Source organism: Seriola aureovittata, chromosome 1 (genome assembly GCF_021018895.1).
Source record: "Seriola aureovittata isolate HTS-2021-v1 ecotype China chromosome 1, ASM2101889v1, whole genome shotgun sequence".
In the NCBI taxonomy this organism is placed as follows: Eukaryota; Metazoa; Chordata; class Actinopteri; order Carangiformes; family Carangidae; genus Seriola; species Seriola aureovittata.
Genome location: NC_079364.1, coordinates 21,455,987 through 21,478,878, shown reverse-complemented (window position 1 = coordinate 21,478,878; position 22,892 = coordinate 21,455,987). Strand labels below are relative to the sequence as shown.

Genomic DNA, 22,892 nt, shown 5'->3' with positions numbered 1-22,892 from the left:
TAGCCTCACTCTAAGTCACAAGGGTTAAACAATTGAAACACAGCTCTAATTTTAATGCCTTTGATTATTTGGATATAAAATGACATTTTTTTCTATCAGACATTTCTTTTAAATTGTTTCATAACTAGCGTATGAATTTGTGAGTTATGGCCAAAAACGTGAAATGTGAGGTCACAGTGACCTTGACCTTTGTCCACCAAAATCTAATCAGTTCATCTTTGAGTCCAAGAGAATGTTTGTGCTAAATCTGAAGAAATTCCCTCGAGGCGTAACTGAGATATCACGTTCACAAGAATGGGACAGACGGACGGATGGATGGAAAATAGCCTCCAGCTCTCGCTGTCACTGACTTGGAAGCATAGAAATCAAACACTGCTGTAAAACTAAAAGAGCCATTTCGAACAGAAATTATTTTCTTATAACAGCAGGTGCTTTAAATTTCATGACACACAATAGCAAAGTGAACATTTTTGTCAAAACACTGTTATTTTGCATGACACTTTCACCCAGAAGCCGATGCAAACTGTTCACCTTAATATTCTTAATGGGAGCTAGTGTTACTGTTAAACACTTTATATCACACAGTTTATTGAGGATATGGCACCACGCTAATTACAGCAGTGTCTGCCTGACTGTCACAGGCTGTTTTTCAAGCTGCTCACCCCCAGCCCGTTGGAAGTGAATCAATACAGTTCAATATGCACAAGAGTGACATACCCTCGGCTGTAGTTACAATAAAAGACATCTTAGAGCAGTGCCTGTCAATATTTAAATCTCTGAAAGAAGACTTTGTTTGTTTTCTATTTGACATTTTAGGATATAGCTACCCTCGGCTTTCAATATAGAATTTACCACAGTTAGAAGTGTCCTTTAAGATTAACTGACCAATTAATCTTCTCCAACACCAATACAACAAACAAAATCACCAACATTAGAGAGTGCAACCATCCACAATGCCATAAAAGTCAGAAAAACACCTGGCTGTGCAGTGACCACTCTCTCAGGACATGCCATCCCATGATAATTCCTTCCTGAAGCACTGTGTGACTTATTGCTGTATAATTGTCCCAGCTGAATGGTCCTCCAGGGAAACCAAATGACCTCTTACAACAGAAAGGCTAGGGCATGAGCAGAAGAGGGGACATAATTCTTGCATAATGTACTAAGTAATGTGACAGCATGATGTTTGAAGGGACAGAGCCACTGATACAGGTAAATGATGCAGATGTTCTGGGTGAGTATGACACGACACTCCAGTTAGAAAGCAAGGTACAAATCCCTTCTTGTACCTGGAGCACTAAATGGACTGACATAAAATTATTCAGTGGTATTAAGAATTTATAACAAAAAAATTAACAAACAAGTTTTTCCTTGCAGTTGCAGTGAATCGAGCCCATTTGAGGAGACTAGCATATCCTCCATGGAAATGAGATTTAACAACAGCATACCTTTCAGTATTTGAACTATACTTGCCCCATTATGGAAATCAGTGTAATTTGTAAGCATAGCTTAATGTGAGTAGCAGATTTTATGTTGTTTTTTTTTACGTTGTTTTATGCTGTGAGAATTACTGCTTTCAAAAGTTTTTAACTTTATGACCAGTAATTATATCACTGCTATCAAACAAATTTGTATATTTTTTAACACCAGAACATGAAAATTAGAAAATTAGAGCAATGATGTCTGAAATATCACATGAGCAATTTGACACATATAAAACCGTAAAACAGTATCTATGTGTATATATTCAAACATTACTGCCTCTGTACAAATGTTTCACAGGTATCTTCACTACTGAAAATTTTACATCACAAGCGTTTGGTTAAATGTTGCTTTCAACCTTTTGAGGCTTTAAAAGCATAGAGGATTTTTTTCTTTACATCCTGTTCTCTTTGGTGATCAAAAGAATTGTGGGATACATTTAAGTTCTTTAGCCTGTTTGGTTTGATTCATATTCTCTTGGACACAGAGAAGCCATTCTCTGCAGTTGTAGCCTTCTTGATGTCTCAGTTTGTTCCTCCATCAAGGTTACAGCACACTTGTCAGTGTGTGCCCCCCCCTCTACAGCTGTATGCTCACACACTGTCTGCCAGGAAGGAAAAATAATTAGGCCAGGGTGGCTGTCTGAAGCATTAAGATCCATTAGTAACAGATCTTACTCTTTGCAGGCTGTTGTTACAAAGGTAACTTGGGAGGACTGGGGCAAAGAGAAACTGCCAAGTCTCAGAGGGAAGATACTCCCTCTTTCCCCTACACTGAATTTAATAGAAAGGACCACTAGCAGGGTCCATATATGTTGGCATGCATCTTATAGTTTCTCTTTTCTTACATAAGACAACTTTAAAAAATGTATGTTTGGCTGAATGCATATTTAACTGTATGAATTCAACAAATTACCATGGAAGTACTGTAGTAATTATTTTTAGAAAAGGATGGCTTCCCTTTTCTGGGCTCATCAGTTTCTACTTTTGGAACCAACACACCTGCTAACAATTACCAAGATGGACTGAGCCAGGGTGCATTTTTTGAGGGTGCTACATTGAAATGCTAGCCTACACAATAACAAAATATAAGCTACATACTGTATATGCACTGGTGATTTAGTAATTAGAAACTGACACACAAAAAGAGATAAGTGTCTTAACATGATAGAGAACAAGAAATGTAGGTGACTGGTGGTTAATTTCACCATATTGTTGCACATGTAGCATTTGTGCTAATTTGTATTTTGTTTAAGTTTATTGAAAAAAAAAATCTAGCCAACAGAATAACATCCTATGATAAAGACAAATGGTATCATTAAGATGTGTGTCTACTAACACATCTTAAATGAATTACATGAATTATGTTGAAACAGTATTCTGATCAACAGATGTTACATGACGTAGGAAATTAATGTAAAGGAAACATTCTGCACACGTTTGAGAGGACAGATGCACACCAAGTAAAACAAACATGACACCACAACACCTAGTCACAGTATTATCATGTGAATTGTAACACTATAACAAAGCCAATAATTGGCAAACAAAGGTGTGATGCATTACATGTGACACACCTTTGTTGTGAAATGTGAGACATAATGGAGGAACAGTAAATAGGAATACATAAAGGAACACAGCAAACAATCACCCATGCGGCATGACTCACAATGTTTAAATTCACAATTTGTATTGTGAATATAATTTCAGTGATGCAATAACAAAGTATATGTTATCTAAACTCAATCTTTTCTGTTAGTCTCAGCTCATCATTTAACCCAACACCTTGCAAAATCAATCCACCCACACAGTGCTAATGCGGGACTGCATGCACACACACAAAGATACACAGCTACAACAGCGCAAAACAAAATGCATTATTTCTATTATGAACACACCCAGGAGAGGGCTGCCTTTGCCTTCCGAGGACTGAATATAACTCCAAGGTCAGTGAGCCTCCATTAGGGATTTATACCACAGCAAAGGGCTAATTAATTAGGCCTAATTTGGGACAGTGGTTGGATTGTTGGCTCCTTTCCTTGTAGGAGATACAATGCAATGCACTGCTGGTCTTTCAGAGGCTATTTCAGGTCAAACGAAAGCCTGTTTTCTGCCTTAATTTAGTCAGAAGGCTTTGCTGACTTTGCATGGTCTTTCTCAGCAACACCCTAATGCACATGGTCAGTGAAGCCACGTTAACACTGAGCAGCTTCAGTGAAACATTTGGGGTTAAGTGCTTAGATGTCTGATAACAGATGTGACGTGGTTATACAAACTTGTTGGCCCTAGGCCCTCGAGCAGATGCTATGCGGCCACACCACTAGTGTTACAATGGTGTTAATATTTTCTTTTAGCCCTGTTTTACTCTCAGGAGAAGAATGAACAAAATAAAATGGCTTGTATGCAACAGAACAAAAACTGGAATCTAATACAACTGGTGAAGAGAAGAATGTGTAACGATTATACTGATGTTATTTGACAGCAACGAATCATATGTGCTTTACTACTTACTGTAAACCTTTTCCATATCATGTTATGGTGTTTAAGAGTTTTGAATGTGCTTTATCTACCTTCTATTCATTTCCATACAGTATATAATCTAATTGAACAGACTTCAACCTTGCTTGATACATATGGTTAATCATCATATCTGCTTCTATATTACATTTCCGTTGGATGTTGCACATTGAATATGCATTGACAAAAATGGAAAGTGGGTAACAGAATAGAAACAACCCTTCTTCACTGTTCTCGGCTGTTCTGTGCAAACTTAGCCTGCTGCTGTTGTATCATTGCCCTCCCTTAGAGCTGCTGCATATCCAGGTGAAAAGTTAGAGTGTGTGAATGTGAAAAATGATTCAGGAGCAGCAGTGTCACTGACTCTGAGTTCATAAACAGAAGTTGGCAAAATATCCATTTCGAATGCAAACAGATCTCTTATCTGTACTTTTCCTTTCTTACTAGCAAAAAGCAGCATCCAAAACTCTCTGTGTTGACTGTCACTTTCCCCATTTCCCCAAACGTTGAAAAATGGCACCAGGTCATAGCAGGAGAGAGCCTGCTGACAACATCAAATTCGTCTTTTGCCTGGTTAAAGCGTTCTCTTTGCGCCCAGTTAATTTAAGAAGTCAGATTCTAACCTCCATTCACACCATAACAATAATTTAAGCCTGTAAACTTAGTAGTTTCAAATCTAGACCACAAATATTTGGAATAAGTAGCTCATGAAAAATAAGATATGTCAGATTTAGCAGTCCACACCTGTTATTTCCATATGCCAGATACATGATACATAATCAGCTAGCTTGGATCTGGATCAGGGCCAAAAAAAAAAGTTGATATCTCTGTCCACATGTAAAAAATAATATGTAATAACAACAACATCCAGCAATGAATGGCTAATACAAGCTGTGTGTTTTTTCCCTTTTATTTCTAGAAGGTCAGGGAAGCAAACAATGTGAACATGTGAAAACATATATTCTTTTATCCATGGTAGTGGTTTTCATATGCTTCACATATCACAGGTATACTATGCATTGGACCACGCAGACACAAGAGGCTAAAGAAAGTAAATAATTAGCTTACTTATAAAGCAGATATGAGAAAGACCTTGAAGCTGGAAGCTGTGGGGGAACACAATTTCTTCCTTGGCTTTCATCCAAAGGACTTTAAATATCCGAAAGATGAACTTAATCAAAAATATGTATTCATGAGGAGCAGGACAATAGCTGTCTCACCTTTTAATACATCTCCGCCTTCCCATATCTATGGAATATCTTTTGCCTGTTCAGTCAAAAAATAAGATGCACTGTGGGACTAAATTTGATTTGATAGAGAGAGAGATGTATTATGTCCCTATGACAATAGTCCTACTGTCTGCTTAGCATACAGGCTCTCAAGCACATACACTTGGACACACTCACTTAGATACACATATACTGCACAAATTAATTTTTCTCTGAAAAACATATCGACAAAACTGGGTGCTTTGCTCACAAACACACACACACACACACACACACACACACACACACACACACACACACACACACACACACACACACACACACACCTTCAGTATCTTCTATTAAGTCAAGCCTATTCATCTGAAAGACACTGTGTGAATATACATGATTGGTAATGAAATCTACCTTAGTATCCCATCGTATTAGTTCTGAAGTGAACCTGACAACGATATGATGATAATGTGGTAGCAGTGGAGGTGATAATAATCATATTCTCCACCATACAAAGATCAAAAGAGACTTCACAGTTGCCAGGCAGGCTCCTTATGGTGCAGGTGTATTTTTTCTTCATACTGTGAGTCAAATTATTTAATTTGCATATTTGACTGGAGGTGAGATAGTGGTAATGAGAATCTTTTAGACGCACAGAAAGAGCAAAGAACATGACCGATAGGCCCGTCTATTACTGTGCATATTCTAATAGTTAATATTGAATAAAAGCTGCACAGGTCTCCCTTGGTTGTTGCTACATCAACTTTTTTATTAATTGCCATCTGGGGTTATGTTAAGTTCACGCACAACTATCATATGAGTTTCTTTCTAGATGACATATCTAAGGAGACAAGCCAACTGGATTTACACAACGTTAAGTGCAATAACATTCAGTATTCAGTTATTTGAGGGGCTGCTTAGAAACATGTACAGTAAAACTCCCTCACAGGTTTACGTACATCTAGACCACTTGTTTGTCTCTTGTCATGTGTACCACTGTACAGTAAAATTAGCTGTAAACCAACAGCATAATGAAAGGACATTGTATTCTAGTAAGAACCATGGATGCCTATGACAGATATCATATGTGACATAAATGCACCTTCTGGCCAAAGCACAATAGTGCCCTAATGAGGGAAGCCTGAAGCTGTTTGCACATTATCAACACCAAACACTCAATGTAGCAATGTAGCTGCACTAATGGAGAGAGCACTGACACAGCAATGCTAGTGTACTGGCTACCAGGAGCAACTCACCGCTTCAATGTTGAAGCACAAATCTCAAAGTTTAAGTGAAACAGCTTGATGCTGTCCTTTCATTATCCAGTGAGCTTTGTTAAGCTTTGGAAGCAATTGGAGAAGCGATTTTTTTGTGCTTGTTTTTGATTGCTCTGAGCTTATAGCACGACTTGAATAACCTGGCGTTGCCATCGACAGCGAGATAGGCCCTGTGGGAGCTAGACCCCTAACCCTGACAGTGTAAGCACCATATTAAACTCACCGAGCTACTGTACAGCAGCTCCATACATCACTTAAGTGAAACATTTTTACTTTTAAGCATGTAGCCTTTGGTACTGACTGCCCCAGATATCTACTGACAACTCGCAGTATGTGAATCACAATGTGGATGTTCACTCTAGTTATTAAACTGTGGGCACTGCTTTAACCTGGAAATAAAAAATAAACCAGTAATATAAAGTCCAAGGCCAGGACTTGTGTATTTCAGAATGTGCAGGACTCATCAACCAACCAGGGCTGTACCTACCACTGATAACAGGAGACACAAGGTCATGTCTTTTTCCTTTTTCATGCAATAGCGTCCATCAGTCACCAAATAAATAGGCTTTGTAAGCCTCTATATTAAGGCTCATTCTTTGGGCACACATTGCATTCTGTATTTGGAGGCTGAAACGCACCCCCACTTTAATAACCAAGTGAATGGAACTATGCAACACACATCAAACTAAGCTTTTTAAATTACGTGACGTAACACTGAGGGAGAAAAAACAACAAAACATCAAAGAGCAACCTTTATGTATACAGACACAGTGAAAGGATCTACATGAATGGATTTTGAAAAGTGCCATTAAGCAGGGACTTGTCTTGTTTGCCCTTCTGTAGTAGGAATAGTTCACCCTGAAACAACTTCTCTTTAGAGTTTAGAGACAAATTATTTATTCAGGCAGGCAAAAATAAATGCACCCACTTATCTTTAAGGAAATTTTTCTAACTTTTCAAAGCAGAGTGTCCAATTCACTCGGCCTGCATATATTTGGACGGTCAGTGGGAAGGAGTCCACATGACCACGATGATGAGAGCTCCTGCTGGTTTCTAATCCACAGAGCTGAGGTGACACTGCTAACCACAGAGCCAACGTGTCGTCCTTATTCATTATACATATACTGTTATGAAATTATTGTGGTTGATTAAAGGATTTCTTTCCGTCACAACAATGATAAAAATATCAAAGGGCAAGAAGGAAGAAAATGAAACTTGTTGGTGTGGCAGGTGAGTGCTCCTCTTGCAAGCTGAAGCACTGTACAGAGTTTTTGTGTGCAATTTCCACCTAATGCTCTTGTACATGAGCGTGAGTTCCTGCATGTATTCCTGTGTGTATGCAAATGTATGACAAACTTGGATAAACAGTATATATGAACAATATGTCCTCAGTCTAACGCCTATGCATGTGCATCTGCGTGCACTAATGGAAGGTGAAACATCAGCAGCAGTGACACTCCATTCAGCATTAAATGAAAATGCCACGAAAATGTGCATTTGAGAGTGCTTATCAACCACTTCCAGTACCTGTATGCTGCTATATATATATGACGCTTTTTGCCATATCTAAGGAATTCAAAGCATGTACTGCATTATCGTCACTCCTTTATCTATAAAGTTATGCATGATAATAAGGGAGGGAATGACATTTAGCTCGTCAGACATTTCTTTAATGTTAATGCGCCAAAAACATAAAAAAAACATACAAAATGCGCTAAGTAGAGCACAGAGCTCCGCCAAGGCCAGTGTTACATACACCAGGGAGGGAGTGGGAATAAAAACCAGACTTCCTCCAAAAGTCATGACTTCTGACTTGGACTGGATCACCAAAACTCATCTAAAGACACCATTACATAGGCTACGGCCTGTGTCACACTTTACAAGAATCAGGTAGTAAACAGAGGATAAATAAATTATAAGAATAAATAAATTAAATAATAAATTATGATGAACAATACATGGAATAGAACAAACAGCACATTAAACTGTAGTTCTTTTTTTCACTTTTATTTTAGTATTTTAGTTAGTTTTTCTGCCTATATTTGATCTTTGTACAATAAAATTCTGTAGATCTGAGCTGATCACACAGACTTTGCGAAGAATATTATAATTTCTGCTAAAACTAGAGCATAAAACAAAGCTATACAACATTATACTACTAAATAAACTCAGACTAGGTTCCTGTTGTCTTCAGCCTACCATTTATTCTGTAAAACTGGACTGATTAGCCACTCTGTGCCCGACATACACCACTTCATAGAAAAAAAAATCACAAGTCACACTGAATCATCCAGATCAGCCCAAAAAAGTAACAGGTTCTTCCCTGGTCCATGCCCCAACCCTCCACCAAGTTCGGTGAAAATTGGTTAGGTACTTTTGTATAACCCTGTTGATACTTAAACAAACAGACATGGGTGAACACTTAACCTCCTTGCAGAGGTAATAGAATAAAGATTGTTTGCATCCTAAATCTTGAGACCAAGTCAAGTCTCAAGTCACTGTGTGCGCGACTCGAGTCCCTATCTCTGACACAGTGTGAATAGGAACCTGTTTTTGTTGCGAATTTGACAAGAGTGAATTGACCAAGAAATTTTCAACAACCATTTCCCAGCAATGTTTCCAGAGCTTCACACCCCTTCCCCTAAAGAAAGAGAATTCTGTTTTTAGCCCTCTCTTTTGCTAAAAGGCAGTTAGCCTCGACTTTTGGTGCCCCCTTCATACTCGGTGAGTCAGAGTGCCCCGTCAGTCCGCCGCAGCATGACTGCTCCTTCCATTAAGGTAAAAACATAAAGTATATGTTGGGCTTCCTTCCATTGAATGTAATGGTGACTCATTCCATCATGATGAGCGAGATGCTGTTGTTTTTTTTTCTTTACTTAGATCAGAGCAGCTACAGGAACAATCTTTGAGGGAAACAGCTGCTCTTTCCTATTTTATTTTTTTATATTATTTCCAGGTTATTGAGGTTTGAGGGTGCCCAAGCTCTGTTATCAAATGCAATAATGCATTCGTAGATATCTCTGCATGCATCCATATACTCACACACACAGAGAACAGATGCACACACACAGACTTAGTTCAGGAGTGGCATAAAAGAACATGGTGTCATGGCAGAGCAGAGCAGCCTGATAAAACAGGGGACACCGCTCAAGGCAAGCGTCACTGCACTTTATCTCACATATAAAAGTGAGGAAATGCTGCGTTCTCTCCTTAAGGATGGGAATTGTTTGTCCTAATGCTTAATATTTCTTCACTTTACTCACACAGGGCACACCGTGACAAGTGAGTCAAACATGTCCAGTCTGATTTCAAGTGACCACATCTAATATAGGACTGAAAATGTTTACAGTACATTAAACAATTTTTTTTTTTTTTTTTTGAGATGGATCTTTTTTGCGCTACACTATCAACATCATATAATAGTCATTCAATTAATGGCCAGTTCATGGAAGGTAAATACAGTTTTAAATATCCACTGACAGGAGCAACATTCCTCAAAAAAAGAAACATTGTGAAAGAACATCCTGCTGCAGGGACTGTAGATTCCTGCAGCTTCTTAGTAGTAGCAGCTTTTTCTAATAGACAACATACAAAGTGGGTAGTACTGTATCAGTGATGACCATCACATCTGAACTGGCAAAGCAAAGGCTGGTTATGAGGCTAATATGAGCGGCCATCAGGGGCCCCAAGCATTTGCCTGGTTTGCCTCTCCTGACGGTGCACTGCAGACTATAGTCTAAACGGTGTCTCTACATCTTATTGTTAAATCAACATTGAGAATCTCACACATTACTTTTTTTTTTTTTTTTTAAAGGTCTAGCAGTTTCATTGTGCACTATAATAGACCCTTTGTCACATTTTTTTTTTATTTGGCGAAAATGTGACACTAATAACAGCAGTCAGCTGCAGTCACGAATACCTGTGTCACAGCACAATGCATTGCACACACCTAAATGGACCAGAGCCTTCATTACTGTTATTAGTTACACTTTAGCTCTTGCTCACATAAGTCACAATGTCGACCGAGGAAAAGGCCTTTTTACAAACCGCACACACAGTAATCTCTTTCATTTTAGTAAATTGGGCAACGTGAGGGATTCATAGTCATTAACAAAGAATGCTTGCTAAAAATGACCCTGACAGACGGAAGTTATGCTCCTTTCAAAAGCAGCGCGGAATTAATCAACTTGATCCGGAGTAGAAAGCACAATACTATGTTAGAATACACAAGGTCCCCAGTCACATAAGAATTCCCTTTGACTGCATGGAAAAATCTACAGATTATGTTGTATTTTCTCCAGGCCAAGGCGAGTGTCAGGATTACCAGGAATTCAACTTGATCTGGTACATTTCTAAGGAACTTGCTCTATGTGCAGCAGACCAAATCAAATCATCGAACAGGGAAGTAAGAATAAAAAAAATGAACAAATGTATAAACTATATATCAAAATACACCTCTTTAATAACAGTCCAGCATGGTAACAATGACCATTTCTTCAGAGAGAAAAAGAATAAGGAAGGTGAACAGGGGATGAATCCAACGAAAGAAAGTAGAAGAAACAAATCCTACAGAGACGAGGCAGAGCGACGGCAAAAACACAAACAGGCAAAGGAAATCACGAGGAAGCATGCACAAACAGAAATATATATTAGAAGAGCAACCAGGAGTAATAATAATAAGTAAGACACAGAGAGAGGGTCACTGGGTGTCACAGTGAGGAAGATAAACAGAGAAAGTTAGGAAGCGATGCGAAAGAGATGATGAGCAAAGGGAAGAAAGTTTGTGTGGGTTTTTGTGACTCAAGAGTGTAGTGTGGCGGGGGCCCCGTGATTCACACTGTGGCTTCAGCCTCGATCCCACTGAAAGGTCAGAGCATCTTCTAAACTACCTGTTACGGCTGTCACTTTCTTTGCCTGTCTAAAGCACAGTTAATTACTCTCTCTGTCAAAGTGTATGTGCAGCCTGTACTGAATGTGTTAATGTGTATATATATATATATATATATGCGTGTCTGTGTGTCTGTGTCTGTGTGTATTCTATGTTTCCATTCAGTGCCAGCAGTGCCACTGCCCATTCCTCCTGCTCCAGCCAGGACTGGTGTCACCCTGAAGCACAGAGCCCGTGTTGTGACAGAAGACTCTGGCCAACAGGGACAGACTAAATGCCACCTAGCCTGCTGTTTATGGGTGTGAAAGCGCACGTGCGTGCGTGCGTGCGTGCGTGCGTGCGTGCGTGCGCATGCGCACCACTGTCAAAAACACCAATTCTAAAGCACTTGTATGACTGCACTGGGACCATTTCTAAAGCCACTCTGCTGGTAATAATAGAATATACATTCTTCTGTTGACTCCCACAGCCAGTGACAGTTAGGGTGATAACTGCCAAAGCTGTGAAAGGGCTTGTGTACATTTTGAAGATTCATGGTCTTATACTGCATTGACTTATACTGTCAATTACTGACAATGCTACAGGAGGTTAGTGCCAGTTTCTTTGAAAAAGTCAGTCTTGCTGGAAACTGAGGTAGAGGCTTATTTTTAACCAACTAGATTTGGTCTGACACATTAAATTCCAGATTTATATAATATACATATGTAAATATAAACAGTATACACATATGTGGTGAATCTTGTGTTATTCATCTTCATTGGCATGTTCATATACTTTGAGCCACTTGTGCAGGAACAGAACTGTTGGCAGAACTGTTTATGGACACTTTGGCCACTGTGTAACTATATCAAACTCCATTATAACTACTTAAAAGAAAACTGTGCACACCCAAGGTCAACTTAGAGCAGCGCAGCTGAATTTTCATTCACCTCAACTGCATTGGGGATGCAGCAGAAGTCATTTGGATATTGTTAAACCTTGAGATCCAATGGAAACTTTTAACCTTTACGTTTTAATGTTAGGTTAGCTTTCTTTTGTAATGACACTGAACCAAACATTTTCACAAACCCAGAAAAAAAACAAACCTGCAAAGGTGTCAGCATCAGTCACAACATTGCCATGAATATGATCGGTATCAATATTATCATCATCATTACCCCGCGAACACTTTTCCACTTACCTTGTTGTGTCCTGAAGGGAGTAATGAATCCGCAGAGAGGACTTGATCTGAACTAAGCTTATCTAAGCAGAAAAGCATTTTTCCTGATCTATGCCAAAGTATCATCGGTTGGGTTTCTGAACCAAGTCCATCTCATCAGTAGAGGTTACTTAAAGTTAAACCCCGCCCGCTCACTGTCCCACTGCCTCCGTGGTTAGAGTGCCAGGTCACTGGTCAGCTGGTTGATACAGGCGACCCCCGTGTGATGGAGGTCAAACAGGGAAAGAAGGTTGTTTGCAGTAATGGATGATGGGTGAATGAGGTGTTGACGTGAGTGGAAGGTATTAGTGAAGCCACCCTAAGTGGGTGCAGATTAATGGAAAGGTTGCTGTATGTGCTTTTCAGTGGAATTGCAGAAAGGAAGATTGACAGAGAGAAGAAATAGCTTCACCTGTATTTGCTCAATATGGACACGGTCGTTATAAGGGGTCAGCTGAAGGTTTCATATAGAAAACAAGCTGGCAGGCATCAACCATTCTGTACTATACTGATTTATTCAATGCTGGTTAATAAGTAAATACATGATGAATAAGTAACTGACTCACAGACTAGATTCAGAGTATAGAAATAAAAAGGGGGGAGTTTAAAAAATAAGAAAAAGAGAGAGGAAGGTGTGTGTGAGTGCTGGAACTAAAAAAAAAAAACTAAATAAACAGAGGAAATGTTTGCATACAGGTAGAGAGAACAGAATTAAAAAAGGAAGTGAATGAATGACTGAGACAGACAGGGTGGGGGTGGTATAATGAAATATAGGAGTATGTGCCTGCTATTCAAAGCAGAATATCAAATGTGTTTTCGCTCCAATCCTGAAACTCCACTCATTTTCTCTGCTGTCGCTTCACTTTCCATCTGTCATTCACTCTCTCCTCCTCATTCTCTCCTCCTGCTCCTCTTGCTCTCACACATTACCCTTTGAAGTGTTAGCATGCGTGTGTGTGTGCTTTTGGACATATGTGAGTATAAGTGCTTGACAATGTATCCACATAACTGTATGCATCAGTGTGTGTCTTCATGTTTGAAAACGCAAAAGATTTGTATGTGTGTGTGCGCTACATATGAATGAGTGAAGGGAGCAGGCGTTGTTGTGTTTGCATGTGTGTGTGCGTGCTTGCTTGCATGTCCGCTTGCGTTCATGTGATTGTATGGAAGCAAAGTTAAAGCTGCATGCAGGGCAGATGACCTAAAGCCAGACACTGCTGTGTTTGGTTGAGCCTCACAGCTGAGAGGAGAAGGCCCCAGCTGACTCACTTCACACACACACACACACACACACACACACACACGCACACACAAAAACACTGCTTCATCAGGCACTGGTGTGTGTGTGTGTGTGTGTGTGTGTGTGTGTTTGTGTGTGCGCGTGCGAGCGTGTAAGTCTGAGACAGAGGAAGGTGGGACGGAAGGAGAAACAGAAGGAAGGAAAACATGGTGGATAAAAGGGTAACATGAAAGAAAGATAAATGAAGGGAGGAGGTAGAAGAGTGAATAGAATGCGCAGTGCTCGGTCATTTTGGCTAAAAAAAAAAGCTAAGACGTGGAAAAAGCACACAGCAACACAGCCGCAGCTGTGAGCCTTCAGCTACAGTTAACACAAGGATAACCATTGGCAACATTCAACATAGAGACTCATCACCTGCTTTCATGGTAAATCTACCTACACAACCAACCACGACCACGCCTATAGAAATTACAGGAAGATTAAGTTAGCAGTATGTCACCTGTATAGGAGAGTTACAGCGAGTTCTCTGCATGTCTGAAACACTTCACCGACCTCTCTCTCTCTGAAAAGACCTGTGATTGGCCAAAGTCTCCCATCGCGGGCTAGATTTTCTAAAGCCTAAAAACAGATCCAAGAGGAGGTGCACACATCTTGTTTGCTCTCAGACCACAATATGCTGAAAGGCGATTATGGATTTTTTTTTTGTTTGCCCATTGACACCTAAAAATTACAGCTTTAAACAAGATGGAAAGTCTCTTCTTGAATCTGTCTTTTCTTTTTAAACAGTTCCCCTTGCACAGTCCTGCGTGAACTACACTCATTCCCCTGTTTCTACTGTACTGACTCTGTAGAAAAATTTGGCCATATCATCTGTGACATCTGTTGGTTTTTGGCCTTTGGACAGGCATTTCTGGAGCCTGACTCTAGTTTACCACCGATTGCTATGCTGTTGTTTGGAGCCAGATAAGCCACATTTTGGCAACACAGCCAAACAAAGTGGAACCAGGATGATTTTGGTCAAGCAAGCAGTAATCACAATGGCTAATTATTGAGAGCAGAAAAATCCTTTCAGTCAAGCAGCCCAACTTCACAAGCCATTGACAGAACAATTGTTTGTTTGTTTCTTACAATTGCCACCAATCTTAAAAGTAAAATGAGCTATTTTAAAGAGGATCAATTTTATGATGAATGATGAGTGAAAAGAAAATCTGACTGGGGATACATAACAAATGCAGATTTATCCATCATAATCCAAGAAATACTGGACTTTTTCAGCTGATATCATTATGGACATTTGAAAATTACATAAATCTGAAACAGTGTACTGACAGGTATTCATTTATCACAAAACCTGAAGACACATTTTGATAGGAATCCTTAAAATTTTTTTTTTTTTTGAGGAATAATTGCCAATATATGCATTGGGCAGTATATTTTACAGGTAAAAAATAAATTTGTCTACCCAAAATATCACCCCAGTCTATCTTCAGCCGCCATTCAGCACACTGATGTCACTGAATGGTTTTCTAAGTATAAAAAATTAGTTGGATCATGTGCAACATGTGGCAACAGTGACAACAGGTATCAACCCAAATTCACATTTATGGGAGAGTTTGAAACTAATTCCAAGTTCCACTGACTTGTTGAATATAACCCAGCGAGCATTTAAGCTGCTGTGGTGGCTAACGGCTCAGCACCTTATGAAGAAACCATCCTGTTTTTTTCTTTTCATTTGTTTGTATATTAATATACATAAGATACACCGACTGATTTTTCTGTAATCAAGAAAGAATTTGGTGGTTTACCTCTCTACTATTCACACCGCACCTTTAAGGACTTTATCTATCGCCTTAACATTAAGCAACTGTGGTTGCTGCTTGTTCTCTTCCTCCTTTATCCTCTTCCTCCCTCCCTGCTTACGACTCCTCTTTCCTCACTCTCCCATCCATCTTCCCCTCCACTTTCATCTATCTCTCTCCCTCTCTCTCTCTCTATTTCTTTTTCCCTTGTAACCTCGGCTAATTGTTACATCGTTCTAGCACTAAAGTCGCCGTGTGTAGGAAGCACGGCTGATCGCCACTGGGTCTTGCGCAGCATGGGGGATGTGGAATTGAACAAGCATTGGCTATCAGAGCTGGTTAGCTTCACAGAGCTGTCACAACTACACTCACAATACAACCTGTTTACTACCCAGGCCCCCTGCAATTACCAGCTCCCCAGCAGGGGCTAAGCTATAGCACCTGGGGAGAACTAACACCATCAGCAGAGAGGGAGGAGGAAGACAGAGGGAGGGAGGGTGAGCCCCATTAAGAGGCTGAGGCAGGATGTTGGGTAAGTGACAAATCCTATGGGACAAGCATGGGGAGAGCATGTGTGTATATGCATGTGTATATATGTATGTGTGTGTGTGTGTGTGTGTGTGTATGCTTGCGACTGCATAATTTGGTGCCAGATATTTGAGGCTAAAGGAGCAGTGGCAGGATGTAGTGTTGTACTGTAAAGAAAGCAGAACAGAAGAAGAAATGATTTTTATCAGATGAGAGGGAGGAAATTGGTGTTTAGTGTTATAGGCCCTTGGAAAATCAGCCTTTTTCTATTAGTCTATAAACTGACCATTAAAATGATTGAATCAATGAAGGAAGGAACTGTCTCTGTAATAAATGGATGTAGCGGATGGATGAGGATTTTAGGGTCCTCGGAATGAAATAAAAGTGTACAACAGTAGTGATGTGTTGGGCATACAGTTGCATGTGGATCAACCTGTCGCCGTGACCTGGCCCCTGACTCACAGGGACAGTGGGGCAGTGAAACAAGCAGCAGCACGGGGCCCCTACAACACAACACTGCTTCTCAACTGTCACATTTTTGGGTCCAATCTGAACGTGTTACTCTTACTCATAGAGAGATGTGGCCACAAAACAGCAATCATTTTACTATATTTCCATGTTTACATTTGATTAATGGAATGATTTGTAACTTTGTTATGCTGTTACGACACTGAAGAATCTACAGAAACAAACTCTACCCTTGACTGCACAAGAACATATTTTGAAAGCATTTTGAAAAAGAATTGGTGATGGAACAGGGACCAAGGACACCAAACCATGTTTTTTCTTAACATATTCAGACTATTCAATCAATTACTGCGGCTACACAAATAACAATGATGAGGCAGTTCTTGCATTACAGAGCATAACAGCCTTGAACTTCACTTTTTGTCTCGTTAATCCTCCTACAATGTCAGTAGACGTTGCCTTTAATTTGATTGCTGCAGATTCTGAAAATGTTGTGTATCTCTCCACAACACCACAGGATAAAGTTCTTCAGTGTGGAGTGTCATCCAAGAAAATTACTGGTGTTTGGTAATTATTGGTGTCCAACATAAAAGGGCCTTGTGATATAATTTTAGAACTTTTTTGTGTGACAAATAAAGAATAATAACAAAGCAGCCTCTATAGAGCCCCAGACTACAGAGACAAGTAATTTACATACTAGTTGTTGCAGGCAGTGTCAAATCAGACGTTGTGACAGAGCATAAGAGCAAAAAATGTCTGAGCCTGCCTGAACAGCTAACAAACTGATTTAGTGGTTGTGACCCCCACCCACCCTCTTTTCTTTAGAGTAGAGGGGACATGGGTTAGTTGAGAAACAGTGGGCTAGGGAGCCCGTACTGCCTGGACTAACTGTTATAAAACTGGATATATTCCACAGATTTCACTTTTTTCCAGGAGTATCTGACAAAAAAAGATTGTTTTTCTCTAATTACCCTCACTGGTGGAGTGAGCACAACTGCATTAGCCATATACTGAACCCATGGCATTGTATAAGCATAAAGTGCATTGAAACTAAGATGTTAGTTTTTAATGTGTTGCACCCTCTTATCTATACTCCTCCCTAATACCGCTATTCTATTTGATCCACCACCCCCCCCCACGCCGCCCTAATCCCCCAAATATGCTTTTCATCATCTCCACTGTAAGTCATCAGATACTCCTGGAAGCCATTCCCACCTGATATCTCATCATCCATCCAATCTGTCTTTCATCTTTCCTCCTCCAATCTTTCCATCTCTCCCCATCTTGGTCTTCTCTAAAGTGGGAATGGCTGTTGTGAAAGTCTGATGTGGTCACGAAGTGGAAGGAGTTTTTTTTTTTTTTTCTTCTTCTTTTTTTTCATCTTTCTCCCTGCCCACTTACATTGCACATCTACGCGGATGGACTTGATGGCAGCCACCCCCACCCCGTTGTCGGCCTTGCAGTAGTAGCGACCCCCCTGCACCCTCTGGATGCCCTCGATGCGCAGAGTCTCGTTGTAGATGGATGTTTCTTGGAACTTGTCTGATGCACTGCCTGCCGTCTTTGTCCACCGTACCTGCGGAGAGGGAGGGAGAGGAAGGGGAAATGTTGGGTTGAGAAAGATGCTGTCAGTGAAAGCGAGGTGTACTGAAGGACAGAATCAGTCAAAGTGAAATGGAAGCTGAGACAGCAACAGTGACGACAAAAGGTTAGGAAAGCCCTTTTGATTTTCACAAAACGTCTTGCTTTAAAATACTATAGGCAATAAATGCAGGGAAGTAACCACTCTAACATCTCTCTGCTCTAACAGAGCTTCATGTTTACGCAAGCTACTCATAATTACAGCAAAAAATATCAAATGTAATGGTGACCTTCTGTTCCCTGTATCCTACATCACTGCAGAAAGATGAGACTTTAAACTGAGACTGTCCAAAAACAGGATCAGTCATTTCAGCAAAAGCCAAAAAATGACATATTTACGTCCAAGAGACAAAACCCTCTAGTGACCATAAGGAATCTGGTGACCATGACGATGAAGCCCCCCCCCCCCCCCCCCTTACTTTAAATGAAGTTGTCATTTTAACCATGACCACGATCTTTCCTTACCCAACACAGATCACTTTTGTGCCTAAACCTATCCAAACCTGAACAATGTGTTGATCAGAAAACTGTTTTATTTTTGCAGTGGTGATTTGTAATGGTTTGGAAAGATGTAAGGTTTTAGGTTTGTTTTATGTATTAATTTGAGAAAGGCTCTACACAGATATGATGCTCTTGTCTACTTTTAGTCTCTTTAATGGACATTTAAATCATACGCTTCATGTAAGTCATTAATACTATAAGTCTGTTTCCATTGGACTTTGTCACGTTTTGCCTTTATCACTACACCAGCATTTCCACCTAAGCCAAGCTTAAAATTATTGTTGCAATATTTTTTTTTTTTTGTGCTTTTTTTTCCTGGCATTTCCACTTGCATAAAAATAAGTCAATGGAAACCGACAGAATACACAACAAAAAATAGAGGCTCACACTGAAGTGCCCCGTAAATAGTTTTCAAATACATCTTTTACAAAAATACTGTCCAACACACGAGCATCCTTAACGTGGCTTTGAGCTGTTGTAGTGCATGTAGTTACGTGACAAAAAAGATAGAGTGCATGAGTATGACAGATAGCATCTTATTGTCACTAGGAAGGTCATTAAATTGTCTGAATAACTGATCAAAATTATAAATGTACTTATATTTTTCATCCTGGTGATAAAATCGCTGTGTGCTCCACCGAGTGGAAGTTAATGACACTAAGCGCCGTGCTCGTGGCGTCCATGATGCTAAACTCAGACCATTAAGAGTTTTGACAAACTCTTTATGGCTTTTTCACGCTTCAATTATCCCATCAAGCTGTGGGAACACTGCGCGGCAGACAGCGACATGATACTCACTCGATTAATCAAATGCACAAACATACACACTCACACTTCAGAGATGCATGAAAGCCTGTAAACTCATCAGCACGGGAATGCTATTCTCGCTTTTGTATGTATGTGTGTGTGTGTGTGTGTGTGTATGTGCGCAACTGTGCGTGTATAGTCCATTAATCCCTATTAACCCTTCTGTCTGTTATCAACCTCGACAAGACTATCAACCATGTCCTGTTGAGGAGGTCAGAGAGGATAATGGGCAAAAGTCACTGATACACAGCGTGCATGAGTGTATTCGCCCATGCAAATGTTTGTGTGTTAAAGTGTGTGTTTCCTGCTTTCATGCACAGTATCAGTTTCCATGTTCGCTCTTGCGTTCGTGTGTGTGTGTGTGTGTGTGTGTGTGTGTGTGTGTGTGTGAGAGTGAGTGAGTGTGTTGGTTAGAAAGCAGGTTATATGGATTAGCGGATTATCGGGGTCTGTGTAAACGCTCCCTGTCTGTTTATTCAGCTCTGTTTGTGGGAGGGATTTGGAAGAGGCAGACTGCCATTTGATCAAACCAGCCAAGGTGAGCAATGAACCGAACCCTGTCTCTCCATGGTTTACTGACTCCAGTTTGCATGCGTGCGTGTGTGTGTGTGTGTGTGTACCTTTGTGAGAGACAGAAAAGGTGAGAGTGTGAAAGTGAGCATGGGGTGTGCATCTGTGCTCTCCTGCTTTTATATCCTATCTATTCAAGGATTAAAAGATGAGAGAAAAATCTTACAAATTACGGACATTTTGTTTGCGCCATCTTTGGAAGAGGGAGCATTTTAGAGTTATTCATAGGATTAGAGTTCAGGAACATTTAGATTAGGTTCAAGTGTAGAAGAAATTTAATCGCAAGATTATGCGATAGGGGGCTTTGAAACAGGGGAAGTAAAATAATAAGAGATTTCAGTTTAAAAGCGGTTACTGTATGTTAACTGATGTGTCCCTTTGTTGTGTGTATATGACGAAATTTTGTGAAAAAAAAATGACTGAGCATGGAATCGGGATGATGCATTGCTCTCAAAAGATTATAGAAAGTCAATGGCGATGGGAACAGCGTTTGAGCTTAGGATAATACTGCAAAGAGTACTGTTAGATAAGGAGAATCTGGGGTAAAATACATGTAAGGAAAATAGAAAAAGTGTGTGAGGAAAGAAAAAACACTATGACCTGGTGAGAAAACCAGAAGGTATATGTGTGAGGCATGTGAGAAAAAAAAAATGCTGCATGTGTAAGTGAGATATAGTTTGGTTTTTTTTTTATAGAGAATAAGAAAGAATGAGAGGGAATGATATATACAGTATCGCTGGCAGCTGTGTGATGGGGAGAGAAAAAGCGCATCACACTGGGAGTTTCTCCACCAGGGAGGCAGATGAAGCAAAATAGAGAGAGGTGATATTGCGAATAAAGGGGATATTGTGTGCGATGCAGATGACAGCCAGGAGGCAGAGGAGCCTTTATCTGCCTGTGACACCAGCAGCTTAAAACCATCACCTGCGCTCCCTTTCTCTGACCTCTTTCGCTCTCCCTCCACACCTCTTTCTTCTCTCTTCCTTCAATAGGCATGTGACGCTGCTCTTTTTTTTTTTCTTTCTTTTTTTTTTATCTATTCAGGTCCCGGCAGATATGTCTGGATAGCTCTCTCAGTCCTTTTTCTCTCGCTCATCTTATCCCTGTCTGGGCGCTTTTCTCTTCTTCTTCCTTTACTTCTTCACAAAGTACAGGAAAGCCAAATACTCTGTTGTCATCCCATCAGATCTTGTGACTAAATGTACATCCGTTCACACACATATAAAAAACAATAACACAATAACAATTTCTCCAGACTGTCTCCCCCACACAGATCCATTTGTTGAGTCAGAGTCTTTTTGTAATAATAGCTCTAGCTCTTACATTTGGTTAGAAGTGTAACGCGAAGGGAAGGTTTGGGATCCCCTGAGATCCAGCTCGACATGAAATGCAGCAGGTTTTGTTCGCTGTTTCTGTATTCAGCTGGGGAGCTGTATGCTGTCTAGGACACAGATGCTTCAACAGGAGAACAGAAACAGAGCAGCCTTGTTAGAGTATTGCAGTGGGGAAGTTAGGGACCACTTTGTGTTTATATGGGAGGTTGGAATTCACTAAAACACTGACCAGAACTAAGTGGGCTAATAAATTTTCCATTAGCGGTCACGTTGTGTGATTATCATTCGCAATAATTCCCTTTTACAGAACATTTGCTCCCAACCAGCGCATTGCCTTTTCTGCACGGTTAGAACCATGAACAGAGTATCACACTGCCTTGTTTACACTGACATGAAATGAGCCCAGTAAAGATGTTTGAGTCTTTGTGATGTTTGAAACTAGTAGAGTCTGGAGTGTTGTACCCCCTATAGTCTGGTACTGCATTCGGTTTGAAAAACGTTTTGAGACTTCAGCAGGTGTTATTTAGTTGTGATGTCGTTGGAGTTTAAGAGTGAAGTCAATTTTGTTTGGTGAAACACAAGCCTTTCTATTTAAGGCTTGAAGCTGAAATCAGTTACATTCAGCGGCACTCTTCTCCAGCAGTGTTCACGCTGCAGCAAAGATGTTTTTTGATGAGGTGTTGTGGAATGTATTGTGACTTATATGAATAGACTTTATTGGCATTGTCAAGCATGCTGGAGGCCGACGAGCAAGTCAACATTTCGATAACGGTAGCACAGAGCATCTCCAGCTGCAGTAAATGGTCCGTAGCCCATGATACAGATGGACATTTAACAATACACTGAGTTTATGTACACCTTGCAAAATCCACTGCAAACCAATACAACAGCCCTTCAATAAAACCTAACTCTGTGACGCTTATAGTATTCAGTGGACAAAACACTGAATACAACTTTTCAATGTTCAACCTCCAACATTACCATGCGGTTTACTCCACACCTCCTTGACACACTGTCAACAAAAAGTGAACATTATGAGCTTCATAAAAGGTGGGATTTATCACAGAGCTCTTGTATTGGATTGCTGGATTTAGCTGTGTGTACCAAATAAACTGGCAACAGATTCCAGCTTCGAAAGAGGCTTGTAGGGAAAGAGGAGGAGAGGGAGAGAAAGGTGTGTGCTGCTCACGGTGGTGAGGGAGAAGAAGGCTAATGTGTGTCAACTTTACTGACAGGTCAGTGGCCTGCAAGTGCCCCCTGCGCCATGTGTGTGTGTGTGTGTGTGTGTGTGTATGAGTGTGTGTGTTTGGAGGTCGGAGGGGTGGTGGTGGTGGTGGGGGTTTATCTCCATCTCTCACCGTTCCTCACCTCTCTCTCTCTCTCTCTTTCCCTCTGTCCCTTCTGACTCTAAGCCTAAAACTGT

At 40.3% G+C, this 22,892-nt stretch overlaps 1 protein-coding gene across 2 annotated transcripts in view; it reads right to left on the bottom strand.

Annotated features, from left to right (window-relative positions):
* Positions 1-22,892, bottom strand: part of LOC130167450 (MAM domain-containing glycosylphosphatidylinositol anchor protein 1) — a 184,345-nt gene that overhangs the window by 84,067 nt on the left and 77,386 nt on the right. For both annotated transcript variants that reach the window (XM_056373664.1, XM_056373673.1), the window contains exon 4: positions 18,018-18,192. In XM_056373664.1, coding sequence (XP_056229639.1) covers positions 18,018-18,192 — 175 coding nt within the window. The remainder of the gene's footprint in view (positions 1-18,017; positions 18,193-22,892) is intronic.